The following is a 22,104-nucleotide window of genomic DNA, read 5'->3' on the forward strand; positions in this document are numbered from 1 at the left end:
GCTTACAGTAGATGAATCGAAATTGGTCCGGTTCATCATGGACCGGATGAATTTCAATACATCTAGGGCTGTTCTTTTTCATGAGAAATTCATCTAATAATTGATTTCTCATGTAGCGCCCTTCTCCCAATAACTGGGGCGCTATTTTAAATTTAGAGGGCGTCTGAGCCAATAGTGGGCTCAGACTTTGTTGACTTCCATTGAAATTAGCCTCTGTTCTGGCTATGATTGTGCTTGACAGGATTTTCCCCTGTTGCCTGTAGGTGGCGTTACCACCTCAGGCCCATGTTGGAACACAAGCGAACCATGGTGTGTTGAGTGACCCTTCTCGGGAGCAGCCCAGTGGGAGTGGTGCCCCACTGTGCATGCCGGGAAGGGGTACTTAAAGCTGGGGTTCACCCACATTTTTTTTTTTTAACATGACATTTAGCCGAGTTGTCAGAATGACAATCGGCTGTTTTTTTTTTTCAGTGCAGTACATACCGTATTTTCACCGCCGCTTCCGGGTATGTACTGGGCGTCCCTAATTGATTGACATCCTTCCGACCGGCGCATACAGCGTGTCACGAGTTGGCGAAAGAAGCCGAACGTCGGTGCGCAGGCGCCGTATAGAGCCGACTCGCAGTCCGGCTTCTTTCGGCAACTCGTGACGCGCTGCATGCGTCGGTCGGAAGGATGTCAATCAATTAGGAACGCCCAGTCCCGCACATTACATACCCGGATGCGGCAGTGAAAATACAGTATGTACGGCTCTGAAAAAAAAAAAACAGCCGATTGTCATTCTGACAACTCGGCTGAATGTCATGTTAAACAATTTTTTTGGAGTGAACCCCCGCTTTAAGGGGCAGACACAGTTTTTCGGGTTCCTTCCCCTCGTGGCCCTCCTGGCACAAGGCACGTGTGCATGATCTTGACCTTGGGACCACGTTGGTCTGAGGTCGCATCTCCATGGAGTAGGCCCAGCTATGCTGGCTGGGGCCTATGATTTTAAAAGGGATTCAAAGCTGTCCATCCGAGTGGGGTAAGCTGTTTAACAAAGGAAACCGGGGGAGGACCTGTCCTGGAGGAGCGCAGCAAAGCAAGCTGATGTCTCAGGATAGGCCTAGTGACTTTGTTATAAAGGGATCCACTACTCTATTTTTCTTACAGTCCACCGGATCGGCTTAAAGGTTCTTTTACTGTAAGGCAGGAAGTGCGGGACTTAAATCCTGTGGCAGAGGATTCCTGGCTATCCATCTTTCGTTCTCAGACAGTCTGTGGCAGAGAGTATGTTCTCATACTGTTTGGGCATCATTCCGGCTGCTAGGGCATGTGAGAGGGGTCAATTCCGGGTGAGCAATAACCACTCAAGAGAGAGTGGTGAATACTGGAACTTTAGATAATTTTGTGCATTCTGTACCGCGTACCTGAACCTTCCCCTTCTCTCTATACTCTCCACTTTCTTCACAAGTTTTATGCAGCAAAAATAAAACCTAATGCCGCGTACAGACGGTCGTTTTTTTTTATGAAAAAAAACGAATTTTTTTGTGAAGTAAAAAAAACGATGTTTTTGAAACTTCATTTTTAAAAACGACGTTGCCTACACACCATCGTTTTTTCAAAATGCTCTAGCAAAGCGCGGTTACGTTCAGCACTCTTTTCCATTGAAGCTCGCTTCATAACTTGCTTCTGAGCATGCGCGGGTTTAAAAACGTTGTTTTAAACGTCGTTTTAGCTACACACAGTGATTTTTTGTGACACAAAAAACGACGTTTTGAAAAACGACACAAAAAATTGAAGCATGCTCGATTTTTTTTTTTGTGGTTTTTCAGAAGACATAAAATTAAGTTTTCCCCAAACACGGTAATTTTAAATGACGTTTTTAAAAACGTCGTTTTTTTACATTACATAAAGCGACCGTGTGTACGGGGCATAACAGTTAAAAAGTTTTACATCTTGTGTGGACATTGCAATTTCTACAGACTTTCTTCCCCTGACAACGAACTTAGAGGTAATGTGCAAAACCCAAATCTAAACCAGCAGCTCTAGTAGTGCTACACTCACAAATGGGAATGTTAGAAAAATCCAACAGGTTGCGACGCTAATCAGTGTATTCTGAGTCCTCTCTGTCAGAATACATTAGTGCAGCAAGGAGGATTCCTCTATACAACTCAAATGCGTTGATAGGGGAATTTGTTTCTTTTTTGGGGTCAGTCGGCTGGCTGAAATTTAATACGTTGCAGCTTATTAGGGAAGAGCCAAAACCCCCCCTCGCCCCCCCCCCCCCGGTTCAAATAAAATTTGTGCAAACACTATCAAACTCTATGGGACACCAACATGAAAAATCTAAAGTGCTAATTTTAAAGGCTTATATGTAAGTTATTGCCATAAAAACCATTTGGGGACCTGGGTAATGCCCCAGGGGACATGTATCAATGCAAAAAAAGTTTTAAAGACAACTGTTTTTTCAGTGATTTTAATAATGCTTAAAGTGAAACAATGAAAATGAAATATTTCTTTAAATATCGTGCCTGGGGGGTCCCCTTAGTCTGCCTGTAAAGTGGGGCATCTTTCCGATGTTTATTACAGTACTAGGCCCTTCAGGTCTGGTATGGATATTAAAGCGGAGGTCCACACAAAAAGTGAACTTTCGCTTTTCGGAACCCTCCCCCCTCCGGTGTCACATTGGGCACCTTTCAGGGGGGAGGGGGGTGCAGATACCTGTATAATACAGGTATTTGCACTGTCCCCCGCTGTCTTCTGGGAAACACACTGGTCCCAGGAGACAGCGGGGACCAGTGAGAACGGGCCGTGCTACTCGCGCATGCGCAGTAGGGAACCGGGCAGTGAAGCCTCAACGCTTCACTTCCTGATTTCCTCACCAAGGATGGTGGCGGGGGCACCCGAGAGATGATCGATTGCTCGGCCTTGGCTGCCGACATTGCGGGCGTGCTGGACAGTTAAGTGTCCATTTTTTAAAAGTCAGCAGATGCAGTATTTGTAGCTGTTGGCTTTTAAAATTCGGGTAAAATTGCGTGCCCCCCCCCCCAAATCCATACCAGGCCCTTCAGGTCTGGCATGGATATTAAAGTGGTTGTAAACTTTATACAACCACTTTTACCTACAGGTAAACCTAGATCAAGGCTTACCTGTAGGTGCTGGAGATATTTCCTGAACCTGCACCCATACGCGGATGTCTTCGGGACATGTGCACTTTAGAAAGGACATGACCTTGCCGTTTCTTAAGGGGTCATGCTGTGACTGGTGGCTCCCGCATGGGAGTGACGTCACAGAGCCGAAAGTTCACGGTCCCGAAAAGGAAGAGGGCTGAAGATGGACACTTCCTCCAGCGGGAGCATCAGTGACATTGCAGGCTTTGCTTGCAATGCATAGTAGCCCATTACGCTTTACCTTTGCAGGGAAATGAAGAGGAAGTAAAACCCATGTATTTCCTCTTTAAGGGGAACTCCACATCAAAATGTAAACAAGAAATGGTGTGGGGGTCCCCACCAAAATCCATACCAGGCCCTTCCTGGTATGGATTTTAAGGGGAACGCCGTGCCAAAAAAAAAAAAAAATAGCGTGCCAGCCAGGAAATGAGGGGGGAGCGAGCCCCCCCCTCCTGAACCATACCAGGCCACTCGCCCTCAATATGGGAAGGGTGCTTTGGGGTCCCCCCCAAAGCACCTTGTCCCCATGTTGATGGGGACAAGGGCCTCATCCCCACAAATCTTGCCTGGTGGTTGTGGGGGTCTGCAGGCGGGGAGCTTATCAGAATCTGGAAGCCCCCATATCCCAGACCACCCTATGTGAATAGGTATCCCAAAATGAAGAAAGTAAAAATGACAGGAAATAGTTTTTGACAATTCCTTTATTAAAAAAAAAAGTGTCCTGCGATGTCCAACCATCTTCAATCAAGGTGCCCGACGACCTGAAAAATAGAAAAAAATAAAAAAAAAATAAGAAAGCTTCCCCTCCTTGGGATGCGTCACGCCAACTGCTGTCTCTTGGCTGCTACAACTGCTTGAAATTACGTAATCGGGTGACCTTGCCCCCTATGATGTCATGTGATGTCACATGACATCAGACAGGGCAGGGGTCACTTGGTTATGTCACCCGGTGGCCCTGCCCTTGCCTTTATAGCAGCTGTCACCGCAAAAATACAGCAGTCAGCAGGACGCCTCCCATCAAGGCAGAGCTTTTTTTTTTCATTTTCCAGCTCGTTGGGCGCCATGATTGAAGATGGATTGAAATTGCGGAGCACTTTTTTTTTTAATAAAGGAATTGTCAAAAACTGTCTCCTGTCGTTTTAACTTTTTTGACACTTTTTTTGGTACAATGTACTGTTACCTATTCACATAGGGGACAAGGTACTTTGGAGTGGACCCCAAAGCACACTCCCCATGTTGAGGACAAGCGGCCTGGTATGGTTCAGGAGGGGGGGGGGCGTTCACTCGCCCCCCCCCCTCTTTTCTGGCCTGCCATGGCTGCTTGCTCAGATAAGGGTCTGGTATGGATTTTTGGGGGGGACCCCTATGCCTTTTTTTTTTTTTCATTTTGGCACGGCCACAACCATAAATGCTTCATTTGGAGAAGAGTCAACAAGGCCTATGATGAAAGGTACACCATTCCTACTGTGAAACATGGAAGTGGATCACTGATGTTTTGGGAATGTGTGAGCTACAAAAGCACAGGAAATTTGGTCAAAATTTATGGCAAGATGAATGAAGTATGTTATCAAAAAATACTGTAGGTAAATTTGCATTCATCATCCAGGAAGCTGCGTGTGGAACGTACTTGGACAATGATCCAAAACACAAGGCCAAGTTGACCTGTCATTGGCTACAGCAGAATAAAGTAAAGGTTCTCGAGTGGCCATCTCAGTCTCATGACCTCAATATTATTGAGCCACTCTGGGGAGATCTCAAATGTGCAGTTCATGCGAGACAGCCCAAGAATTTACAGGAACTGAAGGCTTTTTGCCAAGAGGAATGGGCAGCTTTACCATCTGAGAAGATAAAGAGCCTCATTCACAAATACTAGAAAATACTTCAAGCTGTCATTAATGTTAAAGTGGGCAATGCACGGTATTAATAACTGGGGTATGTAAACTTTTGATCAGGGTCATTTGGGTAATTTCTGTTGTGATTATGATTTAAAAAGAGTAAACACAGTTGACTGATAATAAATGGCTTCAGCCAAAACTAACCATGAGTGAAAGAAAAGTTTTTGTGTTATCATTCATATTATTTTTTTAAAAGATCAAGAAATCATAAATTCTGCCAGGGTATGTAAACTTATGAGCACAGCTGTATATTAAATACACTGCCTGCAAGCCACTAACTAACTTACCTGCCTGCCTAATCTAACTCAATCTATCTCCATCCACAGTCACACACTATACACGGCCCCTATGTAAGCAGCCTTATATAGTGTGGGGCGTGGATTCAGTCCCCCTGAGCCATAATTGGCCAAAGGCACCCTGCCTTTGGCCAATTATGGCTCTCTCAGCAGAGCGCGCTTGATTGGCCAAAGCATGCAGGCCAGGTGCATGCTTTGGCCAATCATCACACATCAATGCACTGCAATCTCACAGTGCATTAGGGGGCATTCTGCGGCGCTTGAATTTGCCGCGAACACCCCATAATATTCGCTGTTCGGCGAACAGGCAAACAACGGATGTTCGAGCTCATCCCAGCCTATCAGTCCTGAAATGCATTAGTCCTATTTGTACAGACTTTTTATTACCTATTTTCACCTGGCGATCCTGCCAGTAACACACTTCCTGTCCTCGGGTAAAAGTGCTCATTCACTGTACTGTTTCTCTGGAAGGGCAGGTTTGCCATTCTAAGCTACTTGCATGTACTTTGGACTACAGAACACTTTCCTGTCTCCTCATATCCATGACATAGGTAAATTGGGCAGGGCTGATAAACACAGAGGCCCTGTGCTTTCAGCTCAACCAAAAAGTTAGGAGCACACTGAATTTTTAGCATATATCACAAAATGCTTTCAAAAGCATATTTAGCAGATCAAAAAGGAACAAATCGGTTTCTTATTAGGGTTTACATACACTTTTAATTCTCCTATACGTCATATCTATAAACTTCTAGCCATGCCTGGCCAGGGAAGGGTGCCCTACTATAAATCCAACTGCAGGTCTGTTTTCTCAACAAAGATGGCTCCATATTATTTTACCTCTGCTCTTTCATTGTGGGAGCCTATAGTTTAATAGGCTGTCAATAGGGTAAATGGGTAATGGAACATGATTTCTAAAATTCTGAAAAAAAATCACTACACTGTTAACTCTCATTATCTAATCTTTAAGAACAATAATTGGTAAATGATTGGTTGCCATCACACAATTCCTTCATTCACTTTTTATAATTCAGAGCCTTGGGTTATTGCATTTTCAAACAAAAATATAATTTTCCCACCTTATTCATATAACCCATACTTGTAGGTTCTTTGTGTTCTGCAGCCCTCTTAGCAACACCTAGACCATGGTTTCTCAACCAGGGTACCTCCAGAGGTTGTTAGAGGTTTCTTGAGCAATGAGCAATGTTTGCCTCTCAGATAAATCCCCACTGATACCATTGATCTTTTTTTTTTTTAGCTATCTGTAAGGGGTAATTCTTCCCAATGACCACAAGTGTAAGGAACAATCTTCCCACCGACTGTCACACTTACCACTTCAGCTCTGGAAGATTTACCCCCCCCCCTTCATGACCAGGCCATTTTTTTAAATATGGCACTGCATTACTTTATCTGACAATTGCGCAGTTGTACCCAAAAAAAATGTATGTCCCTTTTTCCCCACAAATAGAGCTTTCTTTTGGTGGTATTTAATCACCTCAGCGTTTTTATTTTTTTCCCGCTATGAACAAAAAAAGACAATTTCGATTTTTTTTTCCTATATTTTTTATTTTTTGCTATGAAACGCATCCAATAAAAACATTGAACAAATCTAATTTCTTAATAAATTTAGGCCAATATGTATTCTGCTACATATTTTTTGTAAAAAATCCCAATAAGCTTATATTGATTGTATATTTGTTTGCACAAAAGTTATAGCGTCTACAAATGGTTATAGCAACAGTTATAGCGTATACAAAATCTATGGGATATTTTTATTCATTTTTATTTATTTTTACTAGTAATGACAGCGATCAGCGACTTATAGCAAGACTGCGCTAATGAGGCGGACATTCGAACACTAACTGATACTTTTGACACTTTTTGGGGACCAGTGACACTAATACAGTAATCAGTGCTAAAAAATATGCAGGGTCATTGTACTAATGACACTGGCTGAGAAGGGGTTAACATCACGGGCGATCAAAGGGTTAACTGTGTGCCTAGCCAGTGTTTTACTACAGTGCGGGAGGTGCTTTTACTAGGTGAAATCATTGATCCTAGTCCCTGCTTTACAGAGACACATGATCCATGCCTTTCAGAATGGCGATCTGCCTTGTTGACATAGGCAGAATGCCGTTCTGTGTCTCTTCAGGATGATTGGCAGGTGCCGGCAGACACTGAATTTGCGGTACTCGCTGTGTATAATTGCAGCAGGAGGGAGCAGCCGGTGGCGCGCATGCACACCCGCTACCCAAAATAGTTGGATCATGTACTGTATATATACGTGATCTGGTGCACAGCTGCTGCCCTGTAGCAGTAAACCTGCTATAGGGCGTTCAGCAAGTGGTTAATGTATCCTGAGTTGTAGATATAGTTATTTTTAGCAGGGGTTCCCTGAGACCAGAAAGTTATTTCAAGGGTTCCTCTGTGTCAAAAAAGTGGAGAAAGGCTGACCTAGACACTTGTGACTTACATACTGGTCTTAAAGCGAACTTGTAGGTAGAAAAAACTTGTAGGTGTCAAGTATATCCTTAATTCAGATGGTCATACACTATAGTTGGCTACTGTGTTCTTCACCTATAGCAGCCCCCTTTTCCATAAAGAAAGCAGGCCCTCCGGTAATCAGTTGATCCCAGGTCTTATACACAATGCTATAATGCCTGGCTACCATGCCAGGGCATGCGCTAACTGAGCAAAGCAAACAGGTACTTGTAGTTGGCGGACAGGCAGAGTGGTTCAATGACAGTCAAGGTAAGAGGCATGCATAGTTCAGAGAATAGTCGTTATCTGGTCCGAGGTCATACACAGGGAAATCCAATCTAGCAGTGCAGTGCAGGACAGACAGATAGGGGGCTTGGTCAGATATCAATAGTCCATATTCCCATCGCACACGTTCCCGGGGAAATCTCTAAGATACTGGGTGCTGTAGCAACCACCAGCTAGAGACTGGATCATGAAAGCCACAAACAATATATTTGCTTGCACACCACAGATCTTCAGTCCAAACATTTTTTTTCAGTATGATCACATCACAGGCAAGAGAGAGCAACATTTCAGAGTCTTGCAGGACCCCTTCATCAGGCATGTGATGATCAGATATTACACATGTAATCACTCTCTATCACAAGCATGAGACTGAAGGTTTGTCTGGCTTTTAACAGGTTTGTTTTCCATCCAGAGACTGACCACATTAATCACCTTGCAGGTGGACAAAGAGACAGGGAGAATGCCATATATTTAAAACCAGGATACTGAAATAAGGAGCAGGAGCGTTAGATTCTCTTGACAGAAAATAATTTAAAGTGACACTTGCTGTAAACAGCAGACATCTGACCTGGGGGCCAGATTCAGAGAGAATGGCTTAACTTTCAGCGGGCGTAGCGCATCTCATAACTTAGAGAGGCGAGTACCGTATTCATAAAGAACTTGCGCCCTAAGTTACGGCGGTGTAGCGTAAATGGGCCGGCGTAAGCCCGCGTAATTCAAAGTAGCAAGGCAGTGGGCGTGTTGTATTCTAATGAAGCGTGACCCCATGTAAATGCATGGCCGATCGAACGGTGCATGCACGCGCATGCTCAGAGTCACGTCGCAAATACTCCCTAAGATACGTCGGCTCAATGGTTTGTCGACGTGAACGTAACATACGCCCAGCCCCATTCACGTACGACTTACGCAAACGACGTAAAATACGACGCTGTTCTGACGTTTCCGACGTCCATACCTTAACATGACTTACCCGTGCTTTATGAGGGGTAAACTTACGCCGGACATACGCCTTACGTAAACGGCGTAGCTAAATCTGATGGGCGCAAGTACGTTTCTGAATCAGCGTATCTTGCTCTTTTGCATATTCGACACGTAAATCAACGGAAGCGCCCCTAGCGGCCAGCGTAAATATGCACCTAAGATACGACGGCGTAAGAGACTTACGTCAGTCGTATCTTGGACAAATTCTGGCGTATCTGATTCTTTGAATCAGGCGCAGAGATACGACGCCTCACATTCGGACTTACGACGACGTATCTGGAGATACGTCGTCGTAAATCCTTTGTGAATCTGGCCCTGGGAGTCTGCATTGCATTTATTTGGGAGCCTGCTCTGTGATGGGTGGCCCTACTAACTATTGGTAAGACACAGGTGGTAGAGGTCAGGCCCATGACACCCTGCAGTTTGAAGCATACCTGTCTTTAAATCAGGATCGCCTGCTCCCTATTGCTTCCTTAAATCATTAGTTTCCAGTGAAGTAAAATCTCTAGCCAAAGTAAGTATTTTGTGCCTTCTGCTGCCAATTATGATTGTAGGGTTGTGGGTTGGGCAGGGAAGCTGATCTAATTTTTACAATAAGGCTAACAATTTTGACTGGCTATAAAACTCACAGAGTATTTTAACATCATAACATTAGCATCACAGCACCAGATTTAACCTGAAAGTGAAATCACGTCTCCAAATCCCAGGAAAAAAAAAAAGAGTCAAAATATGGAGTAGGAAAGACTGCTCCATGTTGCTCCAGGGAGGTGTCAAAAGCAGTTGCCAAAGTTCTATTTTTGCAAGAAAATCCTTTTAACCAGTGCTTTTGTTGTTTCTCCTTAATTGCAATTTATACCGTATATATGAATATGAAGGAAAATATACAGAGACTTGAGCTTTTGCAAATGTCTTTTATTTGGTCAATGAAGCCCTTAATGCAGCATGGAAGGCCTGCTTTACTTTACTGCAGAATGTGTGGAAGTGAGAAGGGTTTGGGCACATATTTCTAGAAGGCAGACCCAAGAGCACAGTGGCTGCATGCCAGAAGGACTTGATTCTGAAGGTGGCCATTGTAAGCATAGACATTTTGGCTGAGTGAGAAGGTAGCATAATTCAGTTCCTTTCCACTCCACTCCAATTTCTTTTTGAAGCACATGTGGAGAAAATATTTATTGGCTCATTTGTGGTTGGAATGTCAAAAATGTTCAATAACTGCCCTCACATGGCTTTAGTCCTTGGCCGCTAGCCCTGTGTCCTGGAAAAAAAAAATGTTCCCTTTCAAAAGTGTTTTTAGTGAATAAATTCTGTCTCAGCTGATTCCAGGCTGAAGCATTGCTTGCCAAGGACTAACTATTTTGTTGTCTAATTTATACCATGCAGCTTGGCAGCAAGCCCTGGCTTACCTCTGATCCAAATGTATTAATGATGTAACTGCTTGTTTCCATTCATGACCTGAAAAGGCTCTTTACCACACATGGGGTTTTACTTAATAGGCAGCACTCTCTTCCTAGGATAGCCGACTGCTTGCCGAATGTAAATCGCTGGCACAACAGCCCATCAAATGAGTTGGCAGCAGATCATAACCTTGGCTCTGCAAACTTGCCATCCAGATCACTTTCTAACAAAATGATTTAGTGCATGCCAGCACTGAGAGATTAGGTCATTCTTTAAAATGCAGTGTAAAATGAGATTTTTCACCGGGTACTGAGAAAGCTCAGCTATGGACACTAGGCCTTTTTTATTGTATTATTAAGTGATTTTTGTCATTTTCTGCACTCATGTTTGTAAACACGTTTTTATTTCAGTGCCTTCGCTGGAGAATATACGCACAATACAGCGCCTGGCACATACACGTGTGTAGTCTGCGGAGCTGTTCTTTTTAAGTGAGTAAACGTAAAATAATAATAAAATAATAATAATGACCATAAAAATAATAAAATAATATGCTCATTGTTTTCAAACCTAGGCAAAACCAATGTTTGGGTACGTTATAATATATAATGGTTACACTGTGAATAAGCACCGTAGGTGGGTTTCACAACACATGACATCATTAACCATTTTTACTAGAACTGCATATACTTTTATTGTTTACTAATTTGGAACTTATATAAAAAATGTGCCCAAGGTCTTGTTAACACACGCGGTTAGGGACAGTAAAAAACACGTGGTTGAACTGGTTTTTTTTTGCAAATTCTTTATTTAGTAAAGAAACATGAAACACGCCAACTGCTTACCCTTAAAGCGTTTGTACCCTTAAAACATGTTATACAGCACAGCGCTTGTGCTGTGTAATTTAGCCCCCTGTATACCCTAAAATACCTGGCTGATACTGCCTGGTTGTACACTCCCCTCTGCAAACAGACCACGATAATCATGGCTGCTGAGCCCGATACCGGGGCCTGTTTGCGTGATTCCGTCAGCCGCATCGCTCCTGTCTGCAGCCCTGTGTCTGTGTCCTCTATCCTCCTCCCCTCCCTGCTCGTACCTGCACCTGCCCCCCCCCCCAATGCTCCTGCTGATCGCAAATCTGCTATTAAATTATGCTATCCGCTCCGTACCATTATAATAAGTTTTCCTGTGCCTGTCTTCTGTAAAAAATCTGCCCCATTGTACCTGTATGAGCTCCCCTCATACCGCTCAGCTGACATGGTGCTCTCTCTCTCCTCCTCTCTCCCTGTCACGTACCTGGTTGGAGGCTGAAATGCCGAGAGGGCTCCCCTTGCGGCTGAGTGCAGTACATCTCTGAGGTTGGGTACAGAGGGTGTAGTGCCCAGAGAAGCACAGATTGCCAGATGCATCCAGGAGAGAAGAGCTGGCGAGTGCCTGAAGAATACTGGAGAATACAGGAAACACTGCTAGGCTGTAGTCTCTAGGAATCCTCGGTAACACTTGGCAAGGTGTACACAAGGAGCAACAATGGAAGCCGGCTGGGGATCAAACACTGTGGATCCAGGCAGGAGATGCAGGTTGCAGGAATGGAGACAAGCCAAAGGTCTGGTATTAGAAAACAGGCAGGAACAGATAACTGAAGCAAAGTCCGTGAAACAAGCCGGGATCAGGTGCTGGAGAAGGTAACAACTCAGTAAAGCAAGCCAGGGGGTCAAACCAGGAGAGCGGATCAGACAAGTCAGGAACAAGCTGGGTCACAACAGGAAATCCAAACAGCAGTAGTACAGAGGCTCAGAAACTCAGCAAGGCTGACGACAATCCAGCAATTTGGATCAGACAGTGGCAGCCATTTATAGGCCAGCAGGAGGATCCGCCTGTCACATGATGTGCCTATGGCGCCCATTTCTTCTACTGCCAAGATTGCCAGTACTTCTTCTATGGCCATTTCCCTGACAATAGGCCAGCAGGAGGATCCACCTGTCACATGATGTGCCTATGGCGCCCATTTCTTTTACTGGCAAGATTGCCAGTACTTCTTCTACGGCCATTTCCCTGACACTCCCCCTCCTCCCCGGCTGATGTCAGCGGGAATGCTCAGCCCCACCCACTGCAGCTGAGTGAACAGGAGGAGAGGAATCAGCTGTGCCCTGGGAGCAGAGCTCATACAGGTACATTCGAGCAGTTTTTTACAGAACACAGGCACAGGGAAGCTTCTTATAGTGGTACAGAGCGGATGGCAGCATTAAGTAAAAGTGGGTTAACAACCACTTTAAGCTGCAAAGACAGCAGTTTGGGGTGTACACATTGCGCATTGCGCAGCAAAAATAATTCCCTAGTCGTGTTTGGCAGGCAGTACCGATCCCAACCCATTCAGTGTGGTGGTGCAGAGGTCGATGCTGGTGTGAGCAAGTCCTAAAAGAAAAGTTATTGCTGCCCCTAGCAACCAATAATAACCCCAGTTTCATTTTCAAATTACAGCGCTTTAAAAATTACATTTAGAAGCTGATTGGTTAAAATGAGCATGTTCTTTTTAGCACACATTTCATCCCTGTTTTTTCGCTTCCAATTCGTATGACATGCGAGTGTGCCCGGGTTGCAAGGGAGCTGGTTCAGACAGGTCCGCATTCCAAAACAGTCCTGCGCGTCTTTAGGTCCGGTTCAGGTGCACATTCAGGCAAAAATTCAGACCTGATTCACACCTGAACCGGTGAACAGGGATGCACCAAACCCCATGCTGAGAACCGAGGCCGCACATTTGTGAACCCAGCCTTACAAGATATACATTAGTCAAGCGTATCAGTTTTAAGGCAAAAAAATGGGGTGGAGGTCTTGTCTAGAACAAGCAACATTTTTACCCAGGTAGTTCTACAAAGAAAACAATAGCCGTGCACGTAAAGCGTAACTCCACTTTTGTTGAGAAAAAACATTCCCCTCTGGGTGTTCTATGTACATCGCAAGGATTATAGCAAACTGTGTTGCAGATTCCTACCTTTTGTTATTCTGAAGAATCCCTGTGTGTTTGTCTGTGTCCATGTGGGAAAGTGGGTCTAATGGCAGTGTTTTTTTAACCACTTGCTTACTGGGCACATATACCCCCTTCCTGCCCAGGCGAAATTTCAGCTTTCAGCACTGCGACGCTTTAAATTAAAATTGCGCGGTCGTGCGACGTGTCTCCCAAACAAAATTGACGTCCTTTTTTTCCCACAAATAGAGCTTTCTTTTGGTGGTATTTGATCACCTCTGCGGTTTTTATTTTTTGCGCTATAAACAAAAAAAGAGTGACAATTTTGAAAAAAAACCACAATATTTTAAACTTTTTGCTATAATAAATATCCCATTTTTAAAAAAAAAAAATGTTTTTTTCTCAGTTTAGGTCGATACGTATTCTACATATTTTTGGTAAAAAAAATCGCAATAAGCGTATAGTGATTGGTTTGCGCAAAAGTTATAGTGACTACAAAATAGGGGATAGAATTCTGACATTTTTTTTATTATTTTTTTTTTACTAGTAATACGGTGATCTGTGAATTTTGTCAGGACTGGGATATTGCGGCGGACACATCGGACACTTTTGACAAATTTTTGGGATCATTCACATTTATACAGCGATCAGTCCTATAAAAATGCAGGGAAGGGGTTAACACTAGGGGGCGAGGAAGGGGTTAAATGTGTATCCTGGGTGTGTTCTAACTGTGTGTGGAGGGGGGTGACTGGGGGAGGTGACCGATGCTGTGTCCCTATGTACAAGGGACACAACTTCTGTCTCCTCTCCCTGACAGGACGTGGAGCTCTGTGTTTACACACAGAGCTCCACATCCCTGGCTCTGTCATTGCCGATCGCGGGTACCTAGCGGACATCGCGGCAGCCAGGCACGCGCATCGGCATCTCGGGGACGCGTCATATGACGTCCTCCTGGATCTACAGAGCCACCGTGAGGTCGTCTTTTGACTATGGCCCGGGGGTCAAGTAGTTAAATTATCAATCAGCTGTGCACCTGCAGGGCTCTGATGAGGTAAACTGCTGGGCCTGCATCCCTTTAGACATGATTTCCTAAAGTCTGAAAGTATCTCACCAAAAATGACTTTTGTTGTTACAGTGGATGCTTGAAGTCTGACTTGTATCTTAGTGCAGACTTCTGGGAAAATTGGTGAGCCAATCACACAAGCAGGTAGCCATATTGTATTGCATTTTCAGAAAATGACAGGCTGCAGGTTTTACATTTAAATAACATTCAATTGCACCACCCTTAGGGCCTGGAGGGAGGGCCTGGCCTGTGAGGCGTATCCCTCGATGGCAGTATCCCCGAACGCCCCACTCTGGAACAACCCCACCTTAAATCATTTTCTTAACATCCCAGACCCGGTGGTGTGGACCAAGTACCATATTAAAATTCTCTCAGATATCACCTCTGACCTCTCGATTTTCTCCTTTGATCATTTAATGGCTAAAAACAAAGCTCCGCCCTCTTCAGTTGTCCCATGCTTTCAAGGCTCAGTTTCCACCAGGTCATTGCTCATCTCCTCCGGGTCTCTTCCCCTGAGTTGTCCAGGCTCCGTCAGCAATGGGGCCGGGATGTCCTGGAGTTAGACTCTGAGGACTGGGTGGATATATGGAACTTCCCATTTAAAATACTGGTCTCCCTGAGAGATCACCTCATTCAATACAAGATCGTCCATAGAGCATACCTCACTCCCGCCCGGGTGCACCGGATGAGGTCTTCCCTCTCCCCGGAGTGCTGGCGTTGCGACCATGCTCAAGGGGACTACATTCATATTTTCTGGTCCTGCCCGGTCATAACAGTCTTTTGGTCACAAATCGTTCTGGAGGTGAATGAATTGTTAAGTATCTCTATTGTTCCATCCCCAAGAATATGCCTGCTGGGGCTGGTGGAGGACCTGGTGCCCAGGGTGGCTGAGAGAACCCCATTGGGTCTCTTGCTGTTCTATGCCAGGAAGTCCATCGTCCTGTGCTGGAAGCATAGGGCCCCTCCCTCATTGGATCTATGGAAAACACTGGTTAATAATGTGATTCCTTTATACAGGGATACCTATACACACAGAGGCTGTCCAAAAAAATATGACAGAGTCTGGTCTAAATGGTTGGCTGAGCCCTCCACTGCGGCAGCAGATTAGGTGGCTCCTATGATTTCTGGTAGCGATGCTTGAGGCCTTGCTGAGCCGTCCCCTGTTGGCATAACGACTTAGGTGAACCTGTCCACTATCATCCTGCCCCTGGAGCATGAGCTGGACCGCCTTATTGATGTTGGTTTATTGTGGTAGTCGCTAATTCGCTAACATGTCTTGGTTCTGTACTGCTACCTTTTGACCCCTGCGCGGGTCCTTGCTGGGTTTTATGCCAGATGTTGGCTGTGCTATTGTACGTTTTGTATGTCTATGGCCCCATACTCACGACCAAACATGTCTGCTGAAACTGGTCCGCGGACCAGTTTCAGCGGACATGTTCGTTCGTGTGTAGGCAGTAACGGACAGGATTCCAGCAAACATTCGTCGGCCAGACCGTTTTCCAACGAACAACTGTTTCCTGGTCTTGCTTTAAAACAGTCTGCTGGAATCGTGTCCGTCAGACATGTTCGGTCGTCTGTACACAAAAGCAGCGTACAAAAACCCCGCGCATGCTCAGTCCAAATGAGGAGACGGGAGCGCTCGTTCAGGTAAAACTCGCGTTTGTTTGGGATATGGCACATTCGTCATTAGAAACCTTTTATTCTAGCAAGAGAACAATGTCTTAAAAAGGCGCACCAAACCACATTTTCTTGCCTCGTTTTATTAATTCTTCTCTTGCTAGAATAACCCCGTTCTCTTGCTGATGCAATTTCAATAGAGTTGTCCCATACTGAAATGTCACATTTCTTGCTTGTGATGTAATCCTTTAATAATGTTTTCTATGCCAGACGTGTGTTTTGGTTGGTGGTCCTCCATAATTTATAGTAGTCATTTTTGTAAAGGAATGTGCATCTTATTTTTTTTTTGTTGTTTCTAGTTATGTCACCATTTATTGTTTTTTTTTTTAACATGTTTTTTTCAAATTGAATTTTTTTTTTTTTTTTTTTTTTTTTTCATTTGAGAATATTAAACCATGTTGGCACACCAAATGTCCCCCCCCCCCCCCAAGGAGTGTGTCCTTTGTAAATGACCCATTGTCTATTTATTAAAGGTTTGCTGCCTAATAATCCCCACAGTATAACAAACAATAGACATGTTTTCAAATGAAAGCAAAAAGCCTTTTATTTAGGCAAATGTCATCACAAAAAATAAACAGAACGGCAGCACTAGAATAGATAGCAAACTATATGCAAACTTGCATTTCCAACATGGTGAAGGATAAACTTCCAAGCCTCAGGAGCCAAACCCAAAAATATGAAGCAGCAGCACACAAACAAAGGAACCCAAACTGTGGTAGTCCAAACAATATGTCCTTTATGTGGAAGGAAATGGAAGGCAGAGAATCAACGTTTCCTCCTCTTTCCAGCCTTCCCTCCAGGCAGCCTTCCAGCGGATCTAACACGGGGTCTTGCAGGTGGGGTCGATGTGGCAGCAGGAGGATGGTGTTCCGCAAGCCGGGCCGGGTCACATAGCCCAGTGTCTGGGGTCAGCAGGCCCCTCTGCATCCACCAAAGGACCTGGTTCATCAGGGCCTTTGCCAGTCTTCTCTGGTCCTCCTCCCCTTCATTCAAATCGTGGGCCAAGGAGGCACTGAAGGCCTCTGTGGGGTTGAGGGGGGCCCTCATGATGGCGCTTGCCTCCTGTATCATGCAGAGGCTTGCCTCCTCCACAGGCCTCAACTGCCTCCTTCGGCCTGATGGCCTCACCTGGGGGGGAGAAGACTGGCTGGTGGTGGTTCTCCTGGCCGGGGGGACCTGCTGCAGGCCACTGGGCCCAGCCTCCTCCTGGCTGCCACTGACCCCGGCCTCCTCCTGGCTGCCACTGACCCCGGCCTCCTCCTGGCTGACAGACAGCTGAGGATCTGCCACCTCCTGGCTGATCTCTTCTTCCTGTGTGGAAAAAAAAGGACATTTTTTACAATTTCGCTAAATAAAACCACACTCATTTTCATGTTTTTCGTTTAGTATTTTCTGTTCATTATTACTTGAATACACTCTACTTCTGACCCCTGCAGTTGTCATCCCTGACACCTATTTGTCTGTTCACCTTTTTTTTGTGCTTTTTCCCAGCTTGGCTTTTCTTTTACAATATCAAATCATTAATCCACCAAGAATTATTTACGCCAGAAATATAGAGGAAACTACTATACCTCCTCATCGAAGGGTGGCAGATCTGCATCTCTGTCAGCCAGGCCCTCTTCCTCCGACTCTGCAGGGCTGTGGTCATCTGGGGAATGTCCGCTGGAAGGTAGCATGGAGGAAAGGTTGGAAGAAAGACTCGACATCGTTTTCCTGCCTTCCATTTCGTCCCGCAAAAAAGCCATCTGTTTATAATACCACAGTTTGGGTTCCTTTGCTTGTCTTGCTGCTGCTCCCGATTTTTGGCTTTTATTAGCTTTGTATGCTCTCCTGTATGTGCTTCTGAGGTTGGCAAGTTTATCCTTCACCATGTTGGCAGTGCATCCTGGCACCCATGTTTGCATATAGTTTGCTAGCTCTTCTAGTGCTGCCGCTCGTACATCTTTATTGCAATATAATGCGTGTTTTGAATTCCACAGGATGGGCGTGTCCTGATATTTTTGAAGTAAGGCCTCTATAGATTCCTTATTTTGTAGTTGGTCCATTTCACTTTTGGAAAAATGATATATCTTTTTGAGTCTAGATTCGCAAAACATAAACCAAAGATAAATAAATATTAAAAAGGATCAGCGTTGACCTTGATATAATATGTGTCTTCAAATTTATTACCTATATCTAATTACAAACACAGTCTCTCTTGTTTAAACAATGATTGGCAGCTCGTCCGCATTGGTTGTACCAAACATTGATTTGCTAGATGCAGAGCCATTGTTAACATTGCAGTAAATATTTTTTATATAGAAAAATAAACAATGCTTACAAATGACAGTATTCATCTAGGCACTCTTTCATGTGTAAATCTCATGCCCCTGACAATGGATGACATAAAAGACACTTCCTAATGACCTCTGTACAACCAACACTTGAACAATACTTTGCCTGATCTGAATACACCATTCAAAAACTTGTCAATGTGGTACAGCATTGTTCACATCTCTATTTTGTGAGTTGTCCAAAAGCATTTGGATACCAAAATAACATTGTGGTACCCCATAGACAGAATAGCTTAAAAAGGGTGCAACCAACAGCCCAAACCCCCATCCCATGTGTCTACATTTTCCAGGCCTCTGCTGATCCCATTTTTAATTTCCTTACCTTCCTGTCTCTCGCTCCTCGTTTCTCACGCTCGCCTAATTACCGCGTAAGATGCGTAATCACGGCGTGCACCTTTTAAACACTCCGCGTATTTATTAAACCCCGCCCTCGTCACCTTTGCTAGGCCCCTAATCAATGAGTTTAGGAAATATGGCGTTAAATGTGTATGTTCAGGATGCGATCGAAGATTCTCCGCGTAACCTACGTAAACACGTTGTTTGCATTCTCTACACTCCGCGTATGTATTAAACGCCGCCCTCTTCTCCGCCCATGGCGTAAGAATTCATCTTTTCCACGCCCATAATCTCTGTGGGAAAGGAAAGATGGCGATGTCACACGAGCGGGCACGATGCTCTCATGCCACAAGTGAAGGGACAGAGGCAGGGACGTCCCGATCAAGGCCAAGAAGATACAAAGCCACTAATATGCCGTTCCAGGAAATGGTGGAGTTAGTTTACATCATGCGAAAGAAGGACTATGATGGTGAATTAGGGCCATACAAGACCCCTAACCGCCGAAAGGCACATATTATGGACAAGGTGGCGAGGAGAATGCAGAGGATGTTTGGGATCACCAGGTCCAAGGAACAGCTGAGGAAACGCTGGTCAGACTTAAAATTGAGGGAGCCACATCAGATGAAGAAAATACTTAAAATTCTGCGTAAAAGTAAGTAAATATATATTGGGGCTGGGGGGTGGGGTGGGTGATTGTCTGCAATAATGTGTTGCCATGTATATTTCACCATCTGCCTCCTTGGCCTGCTTGTAATTTTAAAGACATGTTGTCATTTATTTTTTAGGACATAAATACCTACATATTTACAAATACTGTTCTTAGTAAACAACGTAACATCACATAGTTTCTCAGAAAGGCTCGGTTATTCCAGGAACAACACACCTGGACATGGCTCACTGGCCAAAAACTTTGTTTGTAAACATTGTGTAAAAGCTAGTTCTAGAAAATAAAATTATGAGAATGGGAAAGGCAAACAGGATTCATTCTAAAAACAGTGGTAATAAAGCAGATGTTTTCACATCTGCAATGCAGAGCACCTGTGTCTCCCCAAATCAAAAAAGGGTTTTGGTAGGGTCTCCCAGAAATACTGTTTAGGGGGGACATCCATGTGTGTCACTTTGCTAAAAAGGGGCAGGATCAGAGCTTGCCATAGAAGTAATTCCAAAATGTAGGTTTGGTGAAAGATAAAAGTAACTAAATGAAAGCATCTTCTAAGCAATGTGTGCGATTTATGCTCTCCAATATCTGTGTGCTGATGAGTCTACATTTTTTTTGGTTTATTTCAGGGGAAAGAAGTCGCCAGCATTTGGAGGAGGCAGAGAGGGCCAGACAAGGCCAAAATCTGCCATCTCAACATGTGGAGGAGGAGGAGGATGTGGAAGGAGAAGAGGATGTGGAAGGAGAAGAGGATGTGGAAGGAGAAGAGGATGTGGAAGGAGAAGAGGATGTGGAAGGAGAAGAGGATGTGGAAGGAGAGGAGGAAGGAAGGAAGAGAGGAGGAAGAAGTAATTTTGGACTTAGAATTTATAGCAGATGAAGGGCAAGTGGCGGAAGAACAATTTGGCGAATTGAAAGAAGGTGGATTGATGGATGAAGGAGGAGTCCAAGATGATGGGGAAGTGGTGGAAGAAGGAGGAGTGATAGAAGATGATGGGGAGGTGGTGGAAGAAAGAGGAGTGATAGAAGATGTCGAAGAGGTGGAAAGGAGAAGCCCATCAGGTCAGTGTCACCCTAGCTTGATTAAAAAAAACATATGTAGATAGGCCTCATCGAAAAATAATTTTGGAAATGACCATTTTTTTTTTTTTTTTAGGGGAGGAGGATGGTGTGCCAATATTTTCACGTGCAAGTGCTGCTATAATTATTCAGCAGGTAATGGAGTGCAGCACTGAAATGCACAATATGCGTGAAAGGATGGTTGTCATGGAAGAGAATTTAACAAATGTCCTTTTGGAATGCTGCACGGAAATGGACAATATGCGGCAAAGAATGATGGTCATCGAATCTAATTTTAAAAATATTATTGACATGATGGGCCGTGTCAAAGACTGAAACACCCCCCGCCCATCCCCCGCCCCCACAAACATTTGTACTGTTTTAATAATGAATACGCCAAAATTTGAAGATACACACACAGTGTGCCAACATGTGCTATCTGCCATCACAGAATATCTAGTGTCTGTGCTTTGTGGGTCCAACCCCCTCCTCCATCCTCAAGTAGTTGAGAGGAAGGGTTTGCTCCCACAAAACACAGACATTGATCACCCATGATGTCAGATAGCACATGTGGCCATTTGTCTGTTGAACCAATGACATTTGGCGAGTTTGCACTGAATGTGTGTATCTTCAAATTTTGGCGTGTTCCAGTGTGAAAGCACACCATGACTGACTGCTGTTGTGAGTTTTTATATTTTTATAATTGTATTTTGTTACTTTTTGACCATGTTGAACATTTTTGGATACTATAAAGTTTAGACCATAAAGAATAAACACCGAAAAAAAATTAAAAAGATATATATATAGAATTATAAATCTCTCTAATCACTGAATTTAGTGAAGTCGAGATTTGACTCCTAAATCTCCAGAACAAATATTCGTATTGAAAAACACACCAAAAAATCAAAAAAAATTTAAAAAAATATTGGTTTTTGTGCATAAAAAATATGCCAAGAATAAAAAATACTAAGGCGGTAAACACCCCACCAAAAATATTCTATATATATATATATATGTAAACAATAAATCTAACTATATTTGATAAACAAAAATGTGAACTTGTTAAAAAATTTATAATCTGCATAATATTTTTGGTTGAATTACCTGAAAAAAAAAAAAAAAAAAATAATTTTTGTAGACTCCTAAGTACAAAAGCAGGGAGTAATGAAAAAAATCTAAAATAATTTTTGGGGTCATGAACAAGCAAAAATTAAAAAACTTGAGCTCAAAATTTACAAATGGAGTTGCTTCTTATTTCTAGACTCAATACCCTGTTTGTAGATGAGTGAATACTGTGCAAAATGTGGTTATTTACTAAAAGTGGAGAAATCAATTATGCAGTAAAATTGAAGAAGTTAGTTAGAGAACCAGGAAGACAGATAAAAAGAGAAAAAGCATTAATGACAAACAACTGTATAAAGTCCAATGGTCTAATTATTTATTATTTGAGAGAATATTCCTTTCTTTGGGGGCCGAATTAGAAAGAAATATGATCTGGCATAGCAATGGCCCCCCGACCCATGAAGTACTCAACATATTT

The 22,104-nt window shown here is 43.8% G+C and overlaps 1 protein-coding gene across 3 annotated transcripts in view; it reads left to right on the plus strand.

Annotated features, from left to right (window-relative positions):
* The window catches only part of MSRB3 (methionine sulfoxide reductase B3), a 197,220-nt gene that overhangs the window by 104,954 nt on the left and 70,162 nt on the right, over positions 1 to 22,104 (plus strand). For all 3 annotated transcript variants that reach the window (XM_040344088.1, XM_040344090.1, XM_040344089.1), the window contains one exon: positions 10,890 to 10,967. In XM_040344088.1, coding sequence (XP_040200022.1) covers positions 10,890 to 10,967 — 78 coding nt within the window. The remainder of the gene's footprint in view (positions 1 to 10,889; positions 10,968 to 22,104) is intronic.

The sequence above is a fragment of the Rana temporaria genome, chromosome 3 (assembly GCF_905171775.1).
Source record: "Rana temporaria chromosome 3, aRanTem1.1, whole genome shotgun sequence".
Taxonomy (NCBI): Eukaryota; Metazoa; Chordata; class Amphibia; order Anura; family Ranidae; genus Rana; species Rana temporaria.